Source organism: Kogia breviceps, chromosome 3 (genome assembly GCF_026419965.1).
Source record: "Kogia breviceps isolate mKogBre1 chromosome 3, mKogBre1 haplotype 1, whole genome shotgun sequence".
In the NCBI taxonomy this organism is placed as follows: domain Eukaryota; kingdom Metazoa; phylum Chordata; class Mammalia; order Artiodactyla; family Physeteridae; genus Kogia; species Kogia breviceps.
The window spans coordinates 183,955,086-183,978,617 of record NC_081312.1 but is presented as its reverse complement, the minus strand read 5'-3'; the positions used below and the strand labels follow the sequence as shown (position 1 = coordinate 183,978,617).

At 42.3% G+C, this 23,532-nt stretch overlaps 1 protein-coding gene across 3 annotated transcripts in view; it reads left to right on the top strand.

Annotated features, from left to right (window-relative positions):
* Positions 1 to 338: 338 nt before the first annotated feature.
* HACD1 (3-hydroxyacyl-CoA dehydratase 1) overlaps positions 339 to 23,532 on the top strand; it is a 30,608-nt gene continuing 7,414 nt past the window's right edge. The window contains exons 1-7 of one of the 3 annotated variants that reach the window (XM_067030741.1): positions 339 to 610; positions 10,480 to 10,597; positions 10,786 to 10,804; positions 10,881 to 10,969; positions 13,609 to 13,730; positions 18,383 to 18,561; positions 21,687 to 21,786. In XM_067030741.1, coding sequence (XP_066886842.1) covers positions 351 to 610; positions 10,480 to 10,597; positions 10,786 to 10,804; positions 10,881 to 10,969; positions 13,609 to 13,730; positions 18,383 to 18,561; positions 21,687 to 21,769 — 870 coding nt within the window. In that variant the 5' untranslated portion in view covers positions 339 to 350 and the 3' untranslated portion in view covers positions 21,770 to 21,786. Of the gene's footprint in view, positions 611 to 10,479; positions 10,598 to 10,785; positions 10,805 to 10,880; positions 10,970 to 13,608; positions 13,731 to 18,382; positions 18,562 to 21,686; positions 21,858 to 23,532 lie in introns of those variants that run through there. The other 2 variants (XM_059058343.2, XM_067030742.1) reach the window with 2 other exon arrangements.

The window sequence follows — 23,532 nt, the reverse complement described above, 5'->3', positions numbered from 1 at the left end:
CTTACAGAAGTCTGGGCGGGGCAGGGCCACGCCAAGTCCAGGTGCGTTTCGACTCAAGGCACCAAGTAGCAAGGCGCCCGTCGTCTGCGCCGAGACGCCCCAGCTGTCTCCAAGAAGAGGCTCCCCCAGCTGGCGAGGCGGATGGGTTTCCCCGGGAGCAGAGCTTGAGCTCGCACCCAGGAGCTCCCGGGACCCCCGCGCGCCCCCCGCGCCCAGGCCCTTGCGCGGCGCGCACTCCCGCGGGCCGGGGGCGGGGCGGGGCGGGGCGGGGCGGGGCGGTGGCCTGGGAGGCCCGCTCCTCCCCCTGCGGACGGCCGGGTTGGCGGCGCCGAGGCTACTGCGCGCGGCACATGGGGCGCCTGACTGAGGCGGCGGCGGCTGCGGGCTGCGGCGCTTCGGCGGCGCGCTCGGCTGGGCCCCCTCCCGCTCCCCTGCCCCTCTCGTCCACGTCTCCCGGCTACGCGGCCACCATGGCGTCCAGCGAGGAGGACAGCACCAACGGCGGCGCCTCGGAGGCCGGGGAGGAGAGGGAGGCCGCGGGCAAGATGAGGCGCCGGGGCTTGCTGGCCACCGCCTGGCTCACCTTCTACAACATTGCCATGACCGCGGGGTACGTGCGCCCCGAGGGGCCCTCCACGCGCTGCCGCCCCTTGGCGTTCCGCGCTCCGGGCGCCGGCGGGCCGGGGGTCGCGCCCGGCTCCGGGGAGGGGGCGGCGAGGGCCCGGGCGCGCGTGCGCGCGCCTGGAGGTGGGGTGGTCGCGGCGTGGGGTCGCGCGCGGCGGCCGAGCGGGAGGGGCGCTGCCGCCGCCGCCGGGCTTGAATGGAGCGTGGTCGGGGGGGGGGCAGGGGCGCCGGGGCTCTGCTCGCCGGGCATTGCCTAATACGGTGCAACGGCGTGCTCGGCGGCGGCGGGGCGCGGGCCGGAGGTTAAGTATAGACCCGGGCAGGAATGCGGGGCCGCCCCGCGGGGGAGGCGGCTCCGGCCCGGCCGCCGCGGGCGCCGCTGCTGCTGCAGCTGGAGAAACGCCGGGGTCCCGCCACCCCGGAGCCCGGAGCCGTCCGGCCGGGGGCCCAGACCCGCGTCCTCGGCCGCCGGCCCCTGGAGTGCGTGTCCTCGTGCCGCCGATGGCTGGGCAGAGTGTTCCTAACTTCGTGTCGCTACGGGTTTTTTTGCTGTCGTTGTTTTGTTTTGTTTTTTAAAGTATTAGTGCTCCCGAGAGCTTCTTACTTGGGACGGTTTTCAAAAAACCCTGCCGGATCGGAGCATAGCACTGGTGTCCAGCATCTTGTTGGCTCCATGACTGATACCCTGTACTTTTATTTGTGGCTTTGAGTACGACTTACAAGTTAAGGTTACACAATGACTGTCTCTTTGCAAAGAGCTGTCACAGTGACTTGTGTCGACCGCTTTTCAAAACCGGCTGGGGAAATGCTCTTGCGTTTCTCAACGGCATTGCCGTTTAAAAAAGTTATTTTCCCGTTATCACATGAAGTATTATTAATCTATACAGATCTGGGGAAACGTTTAATACCTTTAACTTTCTCTAGGGCTTATAGAAAAATGTGATTGATAAAGATTTAATAAATGATTTGACACAGTACTGAGTACTTATTATGTGCTTAATACCAAATACAGTTAATGAAAATATTGGTATCTATTGAGGATTCACTGTGCGCTAGGCACTGTGTCGGTCGCTCTAGGTGTAGTGTGTCATTTCTGGTCCTCTGCAGTCCTGTGAGGGGTGCATGATATTACATTTGATAGACTAGGAAACCGAGGCACAAATAGGTGAAGTAACTTGCTCAAGTTCCCCAAACCAGCAAGTGTCAGACTTGGATTTCGGCACAGTCTGAGTCCAGAGCCGTGCTACTTCTTTCCACTTTACTAAATTTTATAATCTTGAAAGGGAAAACTAATAGAGTCAAAGCTACTGGAGAACAATGGAGTACCCACTGTGTGCTGCAGCCTTTAGATACCCTGGAGGCTGAAAATATCCTCTCTCCTCTGTGCTAGTCTCATCCAGTTAATAAACGCTTCGGGGACGCCTACCATTTATTAACTGGTCTTGTCCGTTTTCTTTCCAGGCCACTCTCCCTTTTGAAGGCCAAGTTACCTTTTCAAAAAATGAAAATCAATGCATAACTCCAGTTAAAGCGTTCGGTGACCCCCCCCCCCCCATTACCTCCACTGTACTGGAAGGGATTTAGGCTGTCGTTCAAGGCCGTTTGCAGTATCTCCCTGATTTCCTCTTTCCAGTTTTATTGCTTTTGAAGCCTGTAACTCACTATGCCCTCAAACACCACGCAGTTTTATTTTCATGGCTCTCTCCATCTTTGCTCAGGCTGTTCATTCTTTGGTTAATAATCCCCGTGTTTCCGCTGTGACTTCTAGCCAAGCCACCTCTGAAGTTTTCTGGGTCTCTTACCCGACCTGAAGCAGAATTAAATGTTCTCCCAGCTGTGTTCTCACACTTCATTCCTAACCTTCCTCCCTGGCTCAGCAAATTACTGCGTCCCCGAAACTTGTTTCTCTCCCTGCCTATGTTGAGAAGGTCCCTTGCCATTCTTATCTCTGTTTAAAGGCAAGGGGAACGGAAAATGGAATAATGCATATAATTAACTCTTTGGAGGCTTTCTAAAGGCATTGAGATTTGAAGAAGGGATAGGATTTACATATGTAGAGGGTAGATATTCCAAGTGGGATTAATTCTGGAAATAGGCATGAGATGCAAGAAAGCCTCCCGATTTAATTGGAGGGTTGGGGCAGAGGGGTAAATGAGTTGGTGAAGTTGTGGTGTTGAAAGCGGGACACACGCGTGAACATTTAGTGGTTTGGATAGCAAGAGGCTCTTTGTTGTTGGGTTTTTTTTTTGCTTCCCCGCCCCCAGCCTTACTGAGTTGTAATTGACATGGAACACTGTAAGTTTAAGGTGTACAGTGTGATTATTTGGTATATGTATGTATTGCAAAATGATTTGCACCATAAGATTAGTTAACACATCACCTTCCATAGTTACCATGTTGATTTTGGGAATAAAAACATTTAAGATTCACTCTCTTACCACCTTTTTTTTTTTGTATTGAAGTAGAGTTGATTTCCACCGTTGTGTGAATCTCTGCTGTACAGCAGAGTGACTCAGTTATGCACATATAGACGTTGTTTTTTAATACTCTTTTCCATGGCAGTTTATCACAGGATATTGAATAGAGTTCCCTGTGCTACACAGTAGGACCCTGTTGTTTATCTATCCTATATATATACTAGTTTACATCTGCTAATGCAAAGGTTCTTTTTGTTCATTTGCTTATTTTGTTTTTCTCTTTTAGCAGAACTTTGGAGGGTTTATTAATTTTTTGTAATAGTTTTGAAAACAATCAAAATAATATTTAAGAAATAAAATTTTACATAAAAGTAGAAAAGAACTTGACTAATTCTATAAGCTTTGCATGGCCTTTCATTTTTCCTTGTTATCGCTCATGTGAGTTACTTCCTTCAGATTTTTACTCAAATCTCCATCCTCAGGGAGGCCTTCGTGGCTATCTTCATTCAAATAGCAACCACACACAAACACTCCTATTCCCCCTGCCTGATTAATTTTTCTCTAGCGTACTTATTACCGTATTAACTGTACAATGAATTTTACCGATGCGTCCTGCTGCTTATTACCGTATTAACTGTACAATGAATTTTACCGATGCGTCCTGTTGCTTATTGTCTGCATCGTCCTGTAACAGCGTCAGCTCCGTGAAGCACTCAAGAAATATTTGTTGAGTGAATGAATGCACATTATAGGATATTGTAGTTACAGTATCTGCGGTGTAGGATATTCTGTTTTCACTCACTGTTTCAGCAAATATTTCTATGTAGTTTTCACAATTACACTCTTTCATGGTTACCCAAGAGGGAATAGAGTTAAGGTACAGTAATGGACTAAATCATGCCTCTAATGATGTTTTGCTTTAATTTGTTTCTCTTGAATTAATTGCTTAGGATGAATTCCTGAAGTAGAACTACAGGATGTAATTAATTAAGTAATAAGGTAATTTAAAGGATGTGAGGATTTTTATTATACTTGCTCACAACAGATACTTGACTAGGAAAGGGAGCATTTCTCTCTCTCTCTCTCTCTCTCTCTCTCTCTCTCTCTTTATTTTTTTGCTTTGCTACAAACACTTTTGAAGCCCGCCTGTGTTAGTGCATTATCCTAGGTCAAGTGAGAGACAAAAGCTGAGTATTTTAGGCCCCGTCCTTGTAGGAGTGCTACCTGGGGCATTTGTAGATTGCAGTAGAAGACAGGATGAAGTAAGTGTTCCTCGGAGGTGTCAAGTCAGACAGGTATGGAGGATCCGAGAAAGCTTTGGTGGGGGAGGGGGACCATCGCCTTCCAGCTGAGCAGGGGGATGAGGAAAGAGCAGGAGTTAGGGAACAACTCACGCTGACATGCCGTTGGGGTCACAACTAGTGGGGTCACAACTAGTGGGCCTGCAGTGTAGGCTGGGAAAGGAAGATGGACGGGGAGCCTGGCTCACTGCACAGGCCTTACATGCCTCGCTTACGGGTTTGGATTTTAACCTGTAAACAGTAGAGGAAGGTGTTAATTGCAGGTTATGTTTTCACTCCTTTTTAGCTGGGTGACCTCAGGTAAGTTCCATAACCTCTCTGACCCTGGGTTTTCTCATCTGTCAAGGGAGCAAAACAACTACTTTGCTAGGTTATTACAAGGAATTAAGAAATAGTGGAGGGCTTCCCCGGTGGTGCCGTGGTTGAGAGTCCGCCTGCCGACGCAGGGGACGCGGGTTCGTGCCCCGGTCCGGGAAGATCCCACGTGCCGTGGAGCGGCTGGGCCCGTGAGCCATGGCCGCTGCGCCTGCGCGTCCGGAGCCTGTGCTCTGCAACGGGGAGAGGCCACAGCAGTGAGAGGCCCGCGTACCGCAAAAAAAAAAAGAAATAGTGCATATGAAGTGGTCGGCGGGGTGCTGGACACACAGTGGGTGTTCAGAAATGTTAATTCCTACTCCTAGTGGTGAATTTAAAAATGCACATCATGCAGAAAAAAGCTATTTAAGATATTCTCACAGTGTACATAGTCTGCGTTAGCAGAGCACTAAACCCAAGTTTCAGGCACATACATTTCTTGAAGTGTTAAGAAATAGACATATATTTTATTCCCGAGACAGGTGGATCCATGTATGAACCTACCACAGCTTGTTTATCGTGTATCTGTGGATGGACATTTGGGTTCTTTGCAGTCTGGGGCTATGACAGATGACGTGGTGAGCGTTTGTGTGCAAGTCTTGTGTGGACACACGCTTTCATTTTCCTTGGGTAAATACCTGTGAGTAGAATGGCTGGGTCATATGGCAGCCACATGGCTGATTTCTTACGACACTGCCAAACTGTTTTTTCAAAGCGCTCGCCCGTGCATCCGCACAGGCAGTGAAAGAGCTTTCCGGTTGCCACACATCCTCATCGGCGCGCGGTGTGGTCAGTCGTCATACTTTTATACCTTCTAAGTGGTGTATTGTGTTACTGTGATTTCAGTTTGCATTTCCCTAGTGACTAATGACCTTGAGCATCTTTTCATGCGGTTACTTACCAGTTGTGTACCTTTTCTCGGTATAGGGTCTGTTTAAATCTTTTGCCCATTTTTTATGGGTTTGTTGTTTGATTTTCAGCTATTGAATTTTGAAAGTTCGTTATACAGTCTGGATACCAGTCCTTTATCAGACATGTGATTTGTAAATATTTTCTATCAGGTATGGCTTGCTTTTTCATTCTCTTCACAATGTCTCTCAAAGTGCAGAAGGTCCTAATCTTACCGAAGTCCAGTTTATCTGGTTTTTTACTTTTATGAACCTTTCAGCTTAGCTCTGTTGGCACGAGAGCCTTATGTGTGATAAATTGAAACACATGTTGGCTACTAAACGAGTCTGCAGGTGGTCTAGGAGAGGAAGTTTAGAGCTGTCAGTGAACACCACACAGAAGTGTGGATTGTATGAACGTCAAAGATCATCTCTGGTACAAGCCTCCCAATGGTTACTTTGAAGGAGATTTAAAGAAGCAGCGATAAAATCAGAACATCATCATTCCTCAGTAACTGCCGAAATAATGGATCTGGACAGTGATCGTCAGTGCTGACACCACAAAGAAGAGGGACAGCCAAAAATTTTGGAGAAGTACACAACACAAGGGAGAAGTTAACCTTGAACGTGAATCTGTCTGATCAATCCTTTAGAACTAACGACGCACTCCCAGGAAATACAGAGGCCAGAAGAACATAATAAATGACATGTGGGTATCCAGTTAGCAAAACCCAGACCGAGGGTAACTCTGCAGGAACCACTCAGGGTCTTCAACAGATAAATTTCACGAGAAAGAGGGGAGGATCGGTGAGGATGGATGGAAGGAGGTGAAACCTATAGATTTAAAAGAGTCATAAGTCACATAGCAACTAATTGCAATGTATGAATCTTCTTTCAATCATGATTTTAAAAAATGATAAGACAGTTAAGGAAATTCGTATCTTGACTCTTAAGTTTTGTGTTTGGAGAAGTTATTGTTCAATTCTTCACATGGGATAGTGGTGTTGTGGTTATGTTTATGAAAAATAAACCTTTTAGAGATACATAATTAAGCATTTATGAATCATATTATAGGATGTATGAGATTTGATTCAAGTAATCAGGGAGGAAGGCTTGTGGGGAAAGAAGTGAATAGAGGTCTGGATGAAATAAGATTGTTAATAAGATGATACTGGTTGAAGCAGGGCAGTGGGCAAATGGGGGTCATCGTACCATCCATTCTCTACACCTTTGTATATGTTTGAAGTTGTTTGTAAAAAAATTTTTTTTTTCTTTTTTTGCGGTATGCGGGCCTCCCACTGTTGCGGCCTCTCCCGTTGCGGAGCACAGGCTCCGGACGCGCAGGCTCAGCGGCCACGGCTCACGGGCCCAGCCGCTCCGCGGCACGTGGGATCCTCCCGGACCGGGGTACAAACCCACGTCCCCTGCATCGGCAGGCGGACTCGCAACCACTGCGCCACCAGGGAAGCCCGTAAAAAATTTTTTAAAGCGGTGTTGAAATTAAGGAAAAAAAGGAGTATAGGTGTAGATAACCAAGTTCTTCAAAAAGCAGGTGGTCTCCAAGAAATCTGAGGAGAAAAAGAAGCACCAGAAGGTAGCTAGAAGAAGGAGCTCCACCTTCAGTAAGATGTTTCAGGGTGATTGCACCCATAGTGGCACGAAAAGGAGGCATTTGGTGAGTGTGAGGAGGCGTTTAGGAAGTTATGCCCCACCCCTCTCCTTGCTGCAGTGTTCCGTCTCCACTTAGTAGCTTAAGATTTCCCTGAGGCCAGAACTCTGTCCTGTTTATCCCTAATTCCCCAGCACCTAGCACAGTACCTGTCTTGTATTGATCCTGAAGATGAATGAATAAATAAATGAATTAAGCAAGTGAGAAACCTTCTACGTGTGGAACACGTTTATATTTTCCCAAGAGAGCGTTTTGTCAAGGACTGAAAGTGTCTATTTGGGTTCATATTTAGGCAATCGTTAGCTCTGGTATATTAAAAAAAAAAAAAAAACTGTCCAAAAAAGAATTCCTAATTGTAAACACTCCGATTGCTTTGGGAAATTTTTAGAATTACAGTTACTAAACTGACGGATGTAGGAAGCCCAACGTTAGCTGAATATAAGGCCCTCAAAAGACACTTTGATTCTCACCCTTTGTGATTGGGGCGGGGGGGGGGGGCGGGTTGCTTAGGAAGTGAACACGGGTTAGTTCAGATGAGTTCCTGGCCATATTTACCAAAAAACAGATGAGAGGTTAGCATAGATAGGTCCATGGTCCTTTCTAACCCCAGAGTGTTAATTTCTTTTATTTCCAACAGGTTAGTGGTGATAGCATCGTTATACTGTACTAGTTGGTACAATACTGCCACCTATGGGACAACAGTGAAATTTGTTATACTGGTAAAATGCATGGATTTTTCTATCATGCCTTTAAAAATGTAGAAAACTTGCCATGTAAATTAATCTTTTGATGAATTCTCTGGTAGGCTAACACTTACCTCTTAAATCAGTGTTTGGTAAAAATCTGATTTGGATTTGTCTAAAAGAAAAGACAAGTATATGGGGAAATGTGAATGAAAACATTAAGCTTTTTGTTTTCTTGGTCGAAGTAGTGTAAGGACTTGGCATTGAGGATAATGAAATCAGAACATTTTCAACCTGGAAGGTACCTAAAACGTTATCCAAATTAGCACACTCAGATTAGCGCAGCACAGGGTTGAGTGTTGGCTCTAATGCGGGATGGAACCGTGATTTGAATCCAGTAACAGCCATGGTGCAGTGGAAGGGGGCGCGCATTGAGGGTTAGGAGACCTCCACCATTAACGTACTTACTCTGAGCCTTAGGGTAAGTCGCACGGTATCTGCATGGTGATTGTTTCGTATAAAACAGTGGCTTTCAAACTTTCTTGATAGCGTAGTGCTATCAGTTAAAATATTTGAGCATCACATTCTGTATAACTTTAAAAGTTACTTATAATTTAAATACATGAATTATTATGATTAGCCAATATCCCAAGGCACAGTATATGCTTAGAGCCCGACCAGTGCAGCAGAGTAGCTCAGGAGCAGAGACTGTGAGGTGAGTGGTGAGTTGAGGTCCCAGCTGACTGGCTACAGGGCCCTTTCTGCCTGTTTCCACAGCAGTGACATAGGATAGTAGCAGTCGCTCCTTCACGGGGTGATTGTGAGGATGAAATATTAATATATTAAATATGCATATAACACAGTGTCTGGAACATTGAAAGCTCTCTGAAAGTGTACTTATCATTATCATTGTTGTTATTATCCTTAATACTTCTACATTTCAAAGGTCTTTATGATAGTTTCCGGCACTTGCCTGATTTCTTGTCATATCTCATTAAAGGTCATTGTTTTTAAGCTGAGGAGAAGAGATTCCCGGGGTTGAAGTGCCTCTCTGCCATTTTCTTTTCTTTTCTTTGTTTGTTTGTTTTGCTTTACGCGGGCCTCTCACTGTCTGGGCCTCTCCTGTTGCGGAGCACAGGCTCCGGACGCGCAGGCTCAGCGGCCATGGCTAACGGGCCCAGCCACTCCGCGGCACGTGGGATCCTCCCGGGCCGGGGCACGAACCCATGTCCCCTGCATTGGCAGGTGGACTCTCAACCACTGCGCCACCAGGGAAGCCCCTCTGCCATTTTCTTGCTGTTTGATTGAGTCTGCATTTTCACCCCACTCAGTCGGTCCTTTCTTTGCAGGCACCTTTAAGCCATTTGTCTATTTTATTGAGTGCTCTTTAATTAAAAAGTTAAAACTGTATAAGATTATTATAAATTTTATAATTCATAAATCCATTTAAGTAGACACCTTGGAGACCATTGTTTTCAAAAGCTTGGGGTAGCTATTCATTTCCATGGGTGTATTATTAAGGATTTTTAAAAGTTACAGGTGACACAACTTTTTAAAACTTCAAAGTGCTTTTGTAATTGCAATGGAAACTGGGGGGAAAAAAAATTACCTCTCATCAGTGATCCTTGGAGATTGAGTACCCAGGTGACAAAGCTGGTCTCCACAGGTGTAGCGTGTGTTTTTAAGCGCCATTAATTCACAGCAACCATATTTAATGTACAAGTGTAAGTTAAAAGGGCGGAGGGGGCATATGTATTTTTTCTTTTCCGAAAACAAACTTTTTTTTCAATTGAAGTATAGTTGATTCAGGTGTACAGCATAGAGATTCAGTATTTTTATAGAATATACTCTATTTGAAGTTATTAGGAAACAATGGCTATATTTCCCTATGCTGTACAATATATCCTAGGTGCTTATTTATTTTATACATACTAGTTTGTATCTCTTAACCCCCTACTCCTGTCTTGCCCCTCCCCCCTGCTCTCTCCCTTTTGGTAACCACTAGTTTTAAAACACTGTTTAAAAGCAGGCTTATGTCTGACCTCCTATATGTGTCTCTTCTGTGGCACCACAATTGTTTTTATTTAGAGCAAGTTATAAAAATGTTAATTAATGATTCTTATTCAAGATTTTTACCTATAATTACATATAAATATATACTATATATTTGTATAAAATACATATTTATACACACAGCTTTTTACCTCAAATTTTTGTATAATTATTAAATGCTTTACAATAACTTCATTTTTGGTACAGAAACCTATTTCTTCAGTCCATCAGTTTATCTGCTGAGACCAAAAATACAATGCACATTGTTTGACGTTTGTATGTAGTTGATCTCGAATGTTCTCTTTATTCCCTTGAAGAGTCAATGTAAAAACGATGTTTGTCATTTCTTCCTATGGGTTTTTAAAATAGAATAATGAACTGAGAGCATAATAACACATACATGTTATTACTGTATAAATTATGGCATTTCTTTACAGGATTCAGGGGAATTCATTGTGATAGAATTTTATAAAATGCTTTTATTTTCTCTAGGTGGCTGGTACTAGCTATTGCCATGGTACGTTTTTATATGGAAAATGGAACACACAAAGGTTTATATAAAAGTATTCAGAAGACACTTAAATTTTTCCAGACATTTGCCTTGCTTGAGGTAAGTTTTCAACGACGCTGTTTTTCTATAACTGCCGTATTTATTTGAAAATATATCAGTTGAGCAAAATCAGTCTTATTTTGCTGGTTATTTACTCCCTACAGATGCATTTAAAACCAACGATGACAGGAATTTATTTTATGTTGTATGCTGTTGACATGTGATTTTTTTTGTGTGTTTGCTTACAGATAGTCCACTGTTTAATTGGTGAGTTTTTAATTTAATTTTTATGTTTGGCATAGATTGCATTTAGGGCAGTGGTTGACTTGTTTTTTTCTTTAAGGAATTGTACCTACTTCTGTGCTTGTGGCTGGGGTCCAAGTGAGTTCAAGAATCTTTATGGTGTGGCTCGTTACTCACAGTATAAAACCAGTAAGTGACACAACACTTCGTCTACTTGAGCCTGCAGAAAACCTTTCTTATTAATAGGAATCCAAAATATTAACTGTATTTCAGGAAGCAGAACCCTTGGCCAAAGAAAGGTTAGGTTTGGATGTAAGTGTGATTGTACATTGACTTAGTGCGTTCATAGAATGGCTTTGAAACACCAGCAAAACCAAAAATTGGCATTTTTATAGCCATATAAAATGGGGTTTTCCAATTTAAAAAAAAATTTTTATTTTAGGCTGCGTTGGGTCTTCGTTGCTGCGCGCGGACTTTCTCTAGTTGCGGTGAGCAGGGGCTACTCTTTGTTGCGGTGCACGGGCTTCTCATTGCGGTGGCTGCTCTTGTTGTGGAGCACGGGCTCTAGGCATGCGGGCTTCAGTAGTTATGGCGCATGGGCTCAGTAGTTGTGGCTCGCAGGCCCTAGAGCGCAGGCTCAGTAGTTGTGGCGCATGGGCTTAGTTGCTCCGTGGCATGTGGGATCTTCCCGGACCAGGACTGCAACCCATGTCCCCTGCATTGGCAGGCGATTCTTAACCACTGCACCACCAGGGAAGTCCCTATCCACTCTTTTTTTTTTTTTTTTAAGATTCTTTTCCCATATAGGCCATTACAGAGTATTGAATAGAGTTCCCTGTGTTATACAGTAGATCCTTATTAGTTATCTATTTTATATATAGTGGTATGTATGTGTCCATCCCAGTCTTCCAATTTATCCCTTCCACCTCTTTTTTATCCTACAGAAAATCTCTTCCTTGATTTTACTATTAATCTTCTCCAATAGTGGTATCCCATGGGCATCTTTCCACCCATCTTTAATTAATTCAACCAGCATGTATTGAGTGCATTCTATACCCCTGGCACTGTGCTTACTTCGGGATTTACAGAAATGAATAAGTCAGTCTCAGCTGTCAGGGGTACTGACCGTCAGGGAGTAGGGGGCAGCCCTACAGATGTTGAATCATTCAACAAGTATGAATTATGCGCCTATTCTGTTCCTGACACTGTGCCAGAAATCTGGCTATTTATAATACACATATGGTTCCCACCTCATGGAGCCTGGAATTGGGAGAGATGGTACACAAGTTGTTGCAGAAATAATTGTTTCATTATACTAGTGTTAGTGCTTTGAAACAAGAGGCCAGTGTGGATTGCAGTAACCGGCAGACTTGGCCTGACTTAGGGAGTGAAGGAAGGCTTCCCCGGGGAAGGAGTGTATCAGCTGAGTGCTGTAGACATACAAGAGTTTGGCAGACAAATCCTGATAGAAATTGGCAAGTGTTGTAATACAGATATGAGCACAGGGCTGTGAGAGCAAGGAAGGGGAGCACGTAACTGCTCAGGGTGAGAGGCGGGGTTTGGGACAAGTTTTCCAGATGCTGTGGTGGTCAGGTGGATCTTAAAGGTGAGAAAGCATTTTCCATGGGAAGTATTGATAAAGGGAGGAGCATTCGGGGGCTTCCCTGGTGGCGCAGTGGTGAAGAATCCGCCTGCCAATGCCGGAGACACGGGTTCAAGCCCTGGTCCGGGAAGATCCCACATGCCATGGAGCAACCAAGCCCGTGAGCCACAACTACTACTGAGCCTGCGCTCTGGAGCCCCGTGGGCCACAACTACTGAGCCCGTGGGCCACAACTACTGAGCCCACGAGCCACAACTACTGAGCCCACGAGCCACAACTACTGAAGCCGTGTGCCACAACTACTGAAGCCCGTGCACCTAGAGCCCGTGCTCTGCAACAAGAGAGGCCACCGCGATGAGAAGCCCGCGCACCACAACGAAGACCCAACGCAGCCAAAAATAAATAAATAAATTTATAAAAAATGAAAAGGGAGGAGCATTCTCTTGATAATTAGAGGGAATGGCATGTGTTAAGACACATTCAGAGCATATTCTGGAAATAATACAAAGTTTTGTGTCCCCAGAGAGAGCTGGGGGTGGGGTTGAGTCGTTGCCCAAAAAGTCGAGATTTCTGAGCTCCAGCTGCTGTAAAGGTCCTTGAACATCATGCTCAGGTGGGAGGGTTTTACCCTTTCCTCCTGTTAAGCAGTGGGGAAGCCATGAAGCTTTTAAATCCCGGGACTAGCACCTTCCAATTTTGTTTCTGTTGGTTTGCTTCTGTGCTTTGCTTTTAAGAGGAAACGTCCACCTCTGAAGTGGAGACTGCATAGGGGTCTGTGACAGCATTCTGCAAGAGCAGTGATCAGGTCCTGAATTGACACCGTGGTAGCGGGGCTGCAGTGAGCGGGCAGATTTCGGGAGTGAGTGCTGCAGTAGGATGGGTGTGTTTGACGACCCTCAGAAAGTCCAAGGGTCAGTCAGATTGTTCCCATACTGGTTTTGAGGGGCTGATGTTGTCCTGGGATGGTGGAGTTATTGGCTGGAGTGAAGAGTGAGACACAGAACCCAACAGAAATTTGACCATTCCTGTGCTTAGTGCACATTTAAATCGCGTGTTTGTAAAGACTCATTACTGGTGACTGCATTGCGTTTTCTGTATTGCATCTGTCTAACCCTAGCTCTCCGTTATAGTAAAAGGCACGTGCTAAATAATAAACAGAAAATATCATCGTGGAGAAAGAAGTTCAAGGTTAAACAACCCTGTGGCTTTCTCTGTAATTCTGCAGATCCAGAATGAGGAGAGCGTGGTGCTTTTTCTGGTCGCGTGGACGGTGACAGAGATCACTCGCTATTCCTTCTACACATTCAGTCTTCTCGACCAGTTGCCATACTTCGTTAAATGGGCCAGGTGGCGACGATGTGTTGCAGTTTAGTTGCTCTCGGTCCTGCGCATGCGTGTTTTGTGTGCTGAGCTAACGCAGAGAATTAAAATGTGTGTTTTAGCCCTGTGTTGCCAGGAGGCTGCTGTTTTTGAAATTAGCAGTGTTACAACTTGCATTCTAAAGGCTTAATTTAATGACCAGGCAACAGTCATATTAACATATATCTTGAGTGAAAGCAATGCCAGACAAGCTACATTAGTGTCCTTAGCCTCTGAATCGGTCATTCATTTTTCCTTGAAAGCAAAATATACATCTTTGGAATTACATTAAATCAACTCTTGGCCAAAACTATGGCATTTTGTTTGATTGACTTAAATTTTTTTTTTGACAACTCAAAGTTTTTATTCTACAAAACAAAGTTAGGAAAATAAGCTAAAACACTAAAAATAAACTTTTTTTTTTTTTTTTTTTTTTGTGGTACACGGGCCTCTCACTGCTGTGGCCTCTCCCGTTGCGGAGCACAGGCTTCGGACGTGCAGGCTCAGCGGCCATGGCTCACGGGCCCAGCCGCTCCGCAGCATGTGGGATCTTCCCGGACCGGGGCACGAACCCGTGTCCCCTGCATTGGCAGGCGGACTCTCAACCACTGCGCCACCAGGGAAGCCCTAAAAGTAAACTTTTAAAATAGGCAAGCTGTAGTAACAAAATGCATATTAAAGAAATTATTTGAAACTTCCAGTGCATAGAAATTATTTTAACATGAGAGACTTTCATTGAATTAAATACATACGGTTCTTGTAATTGCTAAAAGTGGCCCTTATATCAATCAGTTATTGATTTAAATTACTTTAATATTCAACCTAGTATCTACAAGTTTTAGTATCTTATATATACAATGTCAACTTTTTTGTGTGTGTATAAAGTAGCAGAGACAGACATTTAAAAAAATCACCCTTAGAGACTTCCCTGGCAGTCCAGTGGTTAAGACTCCTTGCTTCCATTGCAGGGGGCACGGGTTCGATCCCCAGTCAGGGAACTCGGGGAACTGAGATCCTATATGCCACACGGCACGGCCAGAACAACAACAAACAAACAAAGAAGTCACCCTTATTTGAAATTGTATTATTTGTTATGAGGACGAAATTTATATTTCAAGGGTTCTAAGCATAGCCCTCCCAAAGCAACAGTTTTTAAAGCAGATGTTCTGTCCTTTTTAAAGTATGTGTTCTCTGAGCAGCTGATATTTTACAAAGTTATTATAAAAACAACTTATTATTTGTGCCTTTTGGAGAACAAATCACAAACCAGCACAGATTTGTTCATTTCATCCTCCATGTTGCACTTCGAGTCGAAATAACAATAATAACAATATAACCTGTGCTGTGTACCTACCGCATACCTGAGGTGCAGGTGTGAGTGCAACAAAATCTCTGTCCTCTCAAGATGGAGGGGACAGAAAATACAACAACTAACAGGTGTGAGAAATGCCAGGTGGTGAGAAATGCAGGGGGGCAGTTGGGTTAAAAGAAGTCTATCCCATATCCGTCTATGTAGATAGGTAAATTAGATAGATAGATACGGTAGGTAAGATAGATAGATAAGATAGGTAGATAGATAGATAGGTATCCCTCATAGGTAGAATACAAGAATTCAACAGTATTTTCATTCGTTAAAGTTTTTATTAAGCTACAAAAGTACTATGCTTTCATTGTGAAAAAAGTCTCAAATCGTTTTAGTATATAGAATAAACATGGAAAGTTCCTGTTTGGACTCCTACCTGAGCCCTACTCCCTTCCCTTGGAGAGAGAAAGTGGGGAGTTTACCATCAGACTTTTTCTTAAGAACAGCAATGTGAACACACAGATGTGAGTTTTTAAAAACATAAATAGGATGACATGATACTTGATTTTTGTTTATATATTGGAGATCTTTTCTTCTTTTTTTAAATCAGTACAGGTCCATTTAGATCTAGCTCTCTAACTCTTAGTGCTGCATAATATTCCGTAGTATGACTGACTCAGTTCTATATTGCTAGAATTTATATTATTCCCAGTTTTCTGATGCTATAAATACTGCTTTGTGATATTAAAAACAATGCAATATCCATATTTCCATTATTTTTTAAAACTCTGATATTTGCATTAATCCATAGATAGCTTATAAAGGTAATTCATAACTAGTGTCAGACTTGTTTTTGCTCCCCTTATACAAAAAGCCTAACACTTTTTATTAAGTAATTATTCCTTTTTTAATAACTCATATTATACATGTTCAAATATAATAAATTAGTATATATAAATAACCTAAAAGAATAAAAACCTTTTAAATTGTCTATATTCCCCCTACAAAGGATTATCACTCTTAATTATACTATATAGCCTTTCAGACGTTTTTATATTCTCTAGCTCTTTTTTAGATATTTGTGACTTACCATTTTGAATATGAAAAATACTTCAAAATTATAGTTTGAGCTTGAAACGTTTCATCTGTCATAAGAAGGTTGCACTACCATTTATAAGCATTTGGCAAGATTGGCAGTTTGGAATGTAGCTGGATTCTAATCCCAGAATGCATCTCATGCCATTTTGAATGACCTCAGTCTTTCAGACCTCTAGCACCTTTGAAAATACTAATTCATAATATAGTCTCTTTTTATTTGCTGTGTTTATAAAATCTGTTTGCGGGAGATAATGGTCTTTAATGCTTTGCCCACCTTTTAGAATGCACTTGCACGTCTTGAATTTCTGGAAAAGTTCCAAACTCTACCATTGCATGTTTAAATTTGCTGTTAGAAATCCTTTGTCAATTGCCTTAATGTTAAACAGGTTACTGTAAAATCTTTCAACTTTGAAATGCACCTGTTAACATAACATCACGTCAGTTAAGCATAATCGTGAATAATTATGTTTCATGTCAAAAATCTTAAAGATCACAACCAGCTATATATTTGCCAACCCCATTAAATAACCTAAAATAACATTTATATTTATGTTCCAGTGTTGAAACTGTTCTCAAGTAAAGCTTAAAAATGGCTTCTTATTTATAGAGTTGCCCTCTACTGTGATGGTTTGAATATACTTTGATTCTATTTATCTGTCAGACGTGTTCCTAGAAAAACCCACTGAATAGATAAATGCATAATGTTATGTTTTCATATTGATTTCCATTTAAATTTCAAAACTGCAGTCCCTTTAAAAAATTTTTGATGACAATTAGGAATCTGTAAGGAAACATCATGTCTCTTTCTGAATAAGTAGTTAAACCTGTCATGCTGCCGTCAGAACTTAGAGAGTTGGTGACCTAGAGCCTTTTTAAAGTGCAAGTAAAGTCAAATACATTGTGTAATTTTTTTTGCATTTCATTAAAAATAATCACGTCTTTAAGGCTTTAACCTAGTTTATACTTAGTGTGATTTTTTTCAGTTAAAGAACAATCTTACCCCCCCAAAAAATCATCTGAGGGTCACATAAAGTTAAAAAAAAAATTTAAGAGGTTTGAATGTCTTACTTAAGAAGGGAATATAAAATGCTCAGTTATGTACTTTTAAATTGAGGTAGGAAATTGAGGTTGGAAACAATTGATTTGAATAATACACACACAACTGCACAAGGCTGGTGAGGAAGCAGGTGGCATGCACAAGGCAAGAAGGGACCACAGAGGGACAGTAAGTAGAAGGATCATTTTCTTTCTCTACCAGTTCATCTCTACTCTGGCAAATAATTCTGCCCCCCTCTGTCCCCTCTTGTCCTTGCATATCCGTGGCACATAGGAATAAGGAGACTCTTAAGAAATGTCATTACCTTGGGCGCTTGAGGCTGTCCTGCGGGTCCACCAGTGGACACCTGTGCAGTGTTCCTCTACCCGTAGGCGGAAGGGATGCTGGGCCCAATGCTCCGCAATCCAAGGGAACAAACTGTGATTTGGATTTTTACTAGGACCCTCTCAGCTCTCCTTTAAGCAAGCTGACTATTCCTTTAATGTGCACATTCAGGAAACGACCTGTCTTCCTCGTTTTGTCATGAAAGCAGTTTTAGGCAGTATGTTCGTTAGTAGTTACTGATGCTTCAGGTGGTTTTATCAGTTTTCTAAAATAGTCATTTTTTTAATTAGTAACCACAAAGCGTTTTCCAAATGTCTCCTAACAACGACTTTGGCAATTTCAAGATTTAGATATAAAATTAGGATCATAACTGGTCTTTTTTAAAAACACACACAGCATTTGATCAACAAATGACTAGCTGCAGGGAAAAAAAAAAAATCAGAATGATTCCAGGTGTCAAAGCAGTTACTTTTACAAGGCCTTGCAATGCTTACATTTACTTTACAATACACTATGATAGTTATAATACTTGTATACTTTATCATACTTAAAAAACTGCATCAATCAGTCACTGACTTTAAAATGTATTTTTATTTCAGTCCTGTAAAGTAAGTTGACTTCTTACTTTATTAAGATCTTGCCACTTAAAATGGAAACTGCTGTAAGAAAAAAAAAAAGATAATTAAATTAATAAGCAAATGATGAAAGTGAAAAAAAATTAACCTTGTTACATGAGGTTAATATAAGTATGTATAGAAAGGAGAATTTTTAAGCTTAAATAAAGTAGTAGCAAAAGAATCATGATATAAAATCCAATAATTATTCTAGAAAATAATTGTCAGGTTTTTCTTTCTCCAGATATAATTTTTTTATCATCTTATATCCTGTTGGAGTTGCTGGTGAACTTCTTACCATATACGCTGCCTTACCATATGTGAAGAAAACTGGAATGTTGTCAATAAGACTTCCCAATAAATACAATGTCTCTTTTGACTACTATTATTTTCTTCTTATAACCATGGCCTCGTATATACCATGTAAGTATGTCCCTATTAGTATTATACTTTGACTTAGCATATGCTGTGAAAGTTTTTCAAAAGATGTCATAAAATGCCAGATTAATAAACAAGGAAAATTAATGTCTTACAAATACATCAAAACCTCCATTCAGTGCCACATGTTTTCATAATTTGAAATAACTGAAGGGTGAGTTGTGAGAAAAAGAGGTAAGTAAATTAACACACAAATGATTGCCTTCTCAAAATCACTTAAAAATAAGCTTAGTATGATTTATGTTTTTAAAGAAAAGATAAAGCCTGCAGTGAACTCTTTGAAAGCATTTAGAATTATGTATCTGAACATGAACATTTTATCCAAGAAAATCTGAGGTCATTTCTATTCATTAAGCACATACTTGGAAAGATCAACCAGGAGTACTTGTTAGTCTTAATGTGTGTTGCCCTGGGTACTAGAAAATAATAAAACTGCTTTTCTTAAAATATTTTGAATAACTCAGTCTTTCCACTAATTTCTCCTCACCTTTCAATAGTTGCGGTGAATTGGTGAGACTCTATTCATTTCATTTAAATACAAAGTGGTATTTTTTTTTTTTTTTTTTTTTTTTGGTAGTACGCGGGCCTCTCACTGTCGTGGCCTCTCCCGTTGCGGAGCACAGGCTCCGGACGCGCAGGCGCAGCGGCCACGGCTCACGGGCCCAGCCGCTCCGCGGCACGTGGGATCCTCCCGGACCGGGGCACGAACCCGCATCCCCTGCGTCGGCAGGCGGACTCTCAACCACTGAGCCACCAGGGAAGCCCCAAAAGTGGTATATTTTTTAGGTCAGATTTTGATAATCACTAGCAGGAAATATGAAGATAAAGCAAAGCTGTTATTTGCCCTCGTCAATAAAATTAGAGACTCCGGGGTCAGTGCTGGGGAAAAGAGAAAATGAGAAATGTTTATAGAACCTAAAATCGACTTTGACTCAATATGAAATATTTCATCCGAAGAGGATGAACATAAAATTTGGCCACTTCCTTGGGACCTCCAACTTTTAAGCTTTTCCAAAATCAAAATTGCCTTGATGGTCATATAGTGATTCTATTCCCCTCATCTTCTCCCATCTCAGCCTGACTCCCCTCCGATTATCCACCGGGGCCAGTTCAGGAGGGCCCGGGGCTGGTGTGCCTAGACACTTGTGTCTTCACCTGCTTTGCGCAACGTCTAGTGAACTGCAGCACACCTGGAGCAGAGCCAGACCTGTCCTATCACAGTTACAGGTTCAGGCCTTGGGCTGCCTTTTTCCTCCCAGCCCCTGAGGCATCTCTGTGGAAACCCAGGGTCCAAGAGGTCATGGTTTGAAACCATCAAACCAGTAACTGGTGACTGGGCATTTTCAGGTGTCCTGTGAAGACCAGCCTTTGCCATGAGCTGCTTCTCAGTTTAGGAGGCTGTCAGTTACCTGAGAGCCCCACCTGCTGGAGGATCAGCCAGCCAGGGGGGTGTTTTCTACCTGAGTATTAGTATTAGTAGTAATAGCAGCTAATTATACTTTGCTTATTAAATCCTTTGCTAATTACAAGTATAAAAGTACTTAGTGCTCAAAAGAAGTCCTTTTAGTTCTCATTTATCAATGGGGCCATTAGAGATTAGAGAGGTTACGTGAATTGCTTTAAAAATTGCTCAGCTAGGGCTTCCCTGGTGGCGCAGTGGTTGAGAGTCCGCCTGCCGATGCAGGGGACACGGGTTCGTGCCCCGGTCCGGGAGGATCCCACGTGCCGCGGAGTGGCTGGTCCCAAGAGCCATGGCCGCTGAGCCTGCAGGTCCGGAGCCTGTGCTCCGCAACGGGAGAGGCCACAATAATGAGAGGCCCGCATACTGGGAAAAAAAAAAAAAAAAAAAATCGCTCAGCTAGTAAATAAGATCAAGGTTTGAACTCAAGCCCATACTTCTACTAAACTGCTCAAGATGCTATAGAAGTATTTGCAAAAATCGGTCAGTTAGCTTTAGGTCTGTATGGCCTGAATATATTTAGGCCCTTAGGTATAATATGATGGTTACATTAATGAAGGTTGGATACCTAAATAAAAAAGTAAAATCTTTTATGCGTTTTGGCTCCATTTGAGCTAAGTTCAAAAAGTAGTCACCCACAGTTGCCTCAGCAAAGTATTCAAAGCTTGTTCTGTCATTAGGTTCATTAGTTTTGACTCTTCTGTCATTTTCAGAGATACTTGTATACTTGTATTGTTTGTAGCTGACGTTAATTTGTTCATATGCACCAACATTTACCCTATAATTTAAAGTACTGGTTCAAATTGGCTCAAAATAATTCTCCAAATCTGAGGGTGGATGACCATTTGTCTAACTGACCTAATACATGTGTGTGTGTGTGTGTGTGTGTGTGTGTGTGTGTGTGTGTGTGTGTGTGTGTGTGTGTGTGTGTGTGTGTGTACCAGACTCCCCAGCCAAGAGGGGCTTTTGCTCTGGGCCCAGTTTTAGGTAGAGGGCCCTCTCCTGGCTCACTGCCGATCACCACTCCACACAGGACCCCCTTCCTTCAGATCGCATCCTGGAAACCCGGGACCATGGAATTTGCAAGCCAGATGGCACTGAGCGTGCATCTAGACTGCATAGCTCTCTCTTCCCCGGTCTGTCCTGCTGAGGGTTAACGCTGTTGCCTGTGTACACATCCCTGAGATCAGGGGCAAGCTGTTTGTGAGGTAGATGGATGCAGCTGGGTTGTGTGGGCTTCTGGACATCCACACAGATGTTCCCGAGACCCCTCGTGGTACAGGACAGCCGATGGAATGGAGAGAAGGGGCCAGGTGGGGCAGCTTTCCTTGTGCAGCACTGTTCTGGCACAGTATTCCGAAGAGTTATAGAATTCTAAATTCAAACATGGCCTTCCAGGTCATTATGAAGATATATTTATCAAACTATTTAAGTTTGCTGAAAAGACTGACAGTTCATGGCATTAAAATATTTAGGCATATGGTATGTGGCCCTCCATTTGTACGCTTACCCTGAGCCCTCTAAATATTAGGGGAGCAGTAGCAACTGCATATGATGCACTTGCTTTCGAAGTCCGCCAGGTTTAAGAGGTTTCAAGTATAAAAGATTTCCAACCATAGCTTACCTTCTCTGTCTTCTTTTTTCAATTAAGTGTTTCCACAACTCTACTTTCATATGTTACGTCAGAGAAGAAAGGTGCTTCACGGAGAGGTGATTGTCGAAAAGGATGACTAAATGATCCCTTCAACAAGGTGCTTTTTCCAGAATAACCAGGATTACTTGATTCCAAGTTTTAATAATAAGAATAAAAAGCTTCATGAAATATTGCGGATTGTGTTATTTCTTAAACTATAACTTGAGACACATGGTATTTGCCAATATTTGTCTTCAGATTGTGCCAGGTCCGTTTTCTCCAAGAACTATGCAAGTATTTATTATCAACTCCTGGGTAGGTGATGATGATTAAAAAAAAATAATTGGGTGTATTACCTGGAAAAAGTAACTTTCGTTAGTTTTTAAACTAAAAATAAGTTTTACTAAATTTTTTTGCAACATACGTTCAAAGCTTTTGAAATCAATATTTAGAAATTAGTTTAATGATTTAACATTATGATGCCTGCCAGTGATATTTATAAATGAAACTAAATACAGAATTATAATAACTGTTAATGATGTATTAGCATTTCTTGAACCCAAGGTCTATTTCTCTCAAGTTATAAGGTAGCATTTTTGATTAATAACAATTTTTGGAAACATAGACATAGTTTGCTATGGTAAATCTTTTGATATAAATAAGGTAGTCATATAAAAAGCCCAAAATATTCAAGTAGGTGTCACAGTTGGAAAATATTCTTTGGAAATATGTTGAGGCCACTGAAATTATACTCCTAAGCAAGTTTATTTTAATTTGAATTAACTACTCCAGGTCAACCTTTTCAGTTGTAAAGATTTTAAGGGATTAGAGAGAATGTAAGTATATACTTGGCCTCACTTGTAAAAAAAACATAATAACATTGAATCTGACGGTAACACTGTGTCTGTTACATTCAGAACTCTGGCTGAAAAGGGCTACTCTATACTGTGGAATCATCTAATAAAAAATCATCTTGTGGACTTCCCTGGTGGCGCAGTGGTTGAGAGTCCGCCTGCCGATGCAGGGGACGCGGGTTCGTGCCCCGGTCCGGGAAGATCCCACATGTGGGCCCGTGAGCCATGGCCGCTGCGCCTGCGCGTCCGGAGCCTGTGCTCCGCAACGGGAGGGGCCCCAGCAGTGAGAGGCCCGCGTACCGCAAAAAATAAAAAAAGAAAAAATCGTGACAATCCCTTTGTGGTGCTTAGGTAACAAAAAGTTTTAGGGTGTGATCTGAAATAGACTCATTTTATTCTGAATTCCATTGAATAGTGAAAATTATGGTAAAGCTTCTGTCCACAGATTGAACAGAAAGATACACTGAAGACAACCTAATAATGCTTTAGTTCTAAAAATGTTTTAATTCTTAAAAATGTCCTTAAAAAATATCCCCCTTAAATTAAGGTATGCTGCTTTCCTGGCCTGTTTTAGAGACACTACTAAATGTGTGACTTTAAAAGAAAAGGAACTTTTGGCCTGCTATAGGTATGTAGGTGTAGTTTTGGCTTTAACTGTTCTGTGTTCTTTGCATTTACAATCAGCATGTAACTTTACACTTTTCAGAATTGCTTGTTTTGTGTTACTACCTCCTTTTCAAATGACTTCATGTGGAGATTAGTGCAGAATAGTTTTGCAAACTTACATTTTAGACAGCTGGATTTTTTAAAAGGTGCTATTTCTCTTATTACGTTACATTTTAATACTTCCTTTGCAGGATTAGGTTACTAATTCTCTAAAACGCTGATGTTCATTCTGCGCTTACATGGCTTTGATCGTTTTCATCTTGAATTTTTATACGGAAGAAATTTTCAGGGACTTTTTCCTTTTGGTAACGTAGTATAAGAAGCTCACATATTTATCTTGTTAG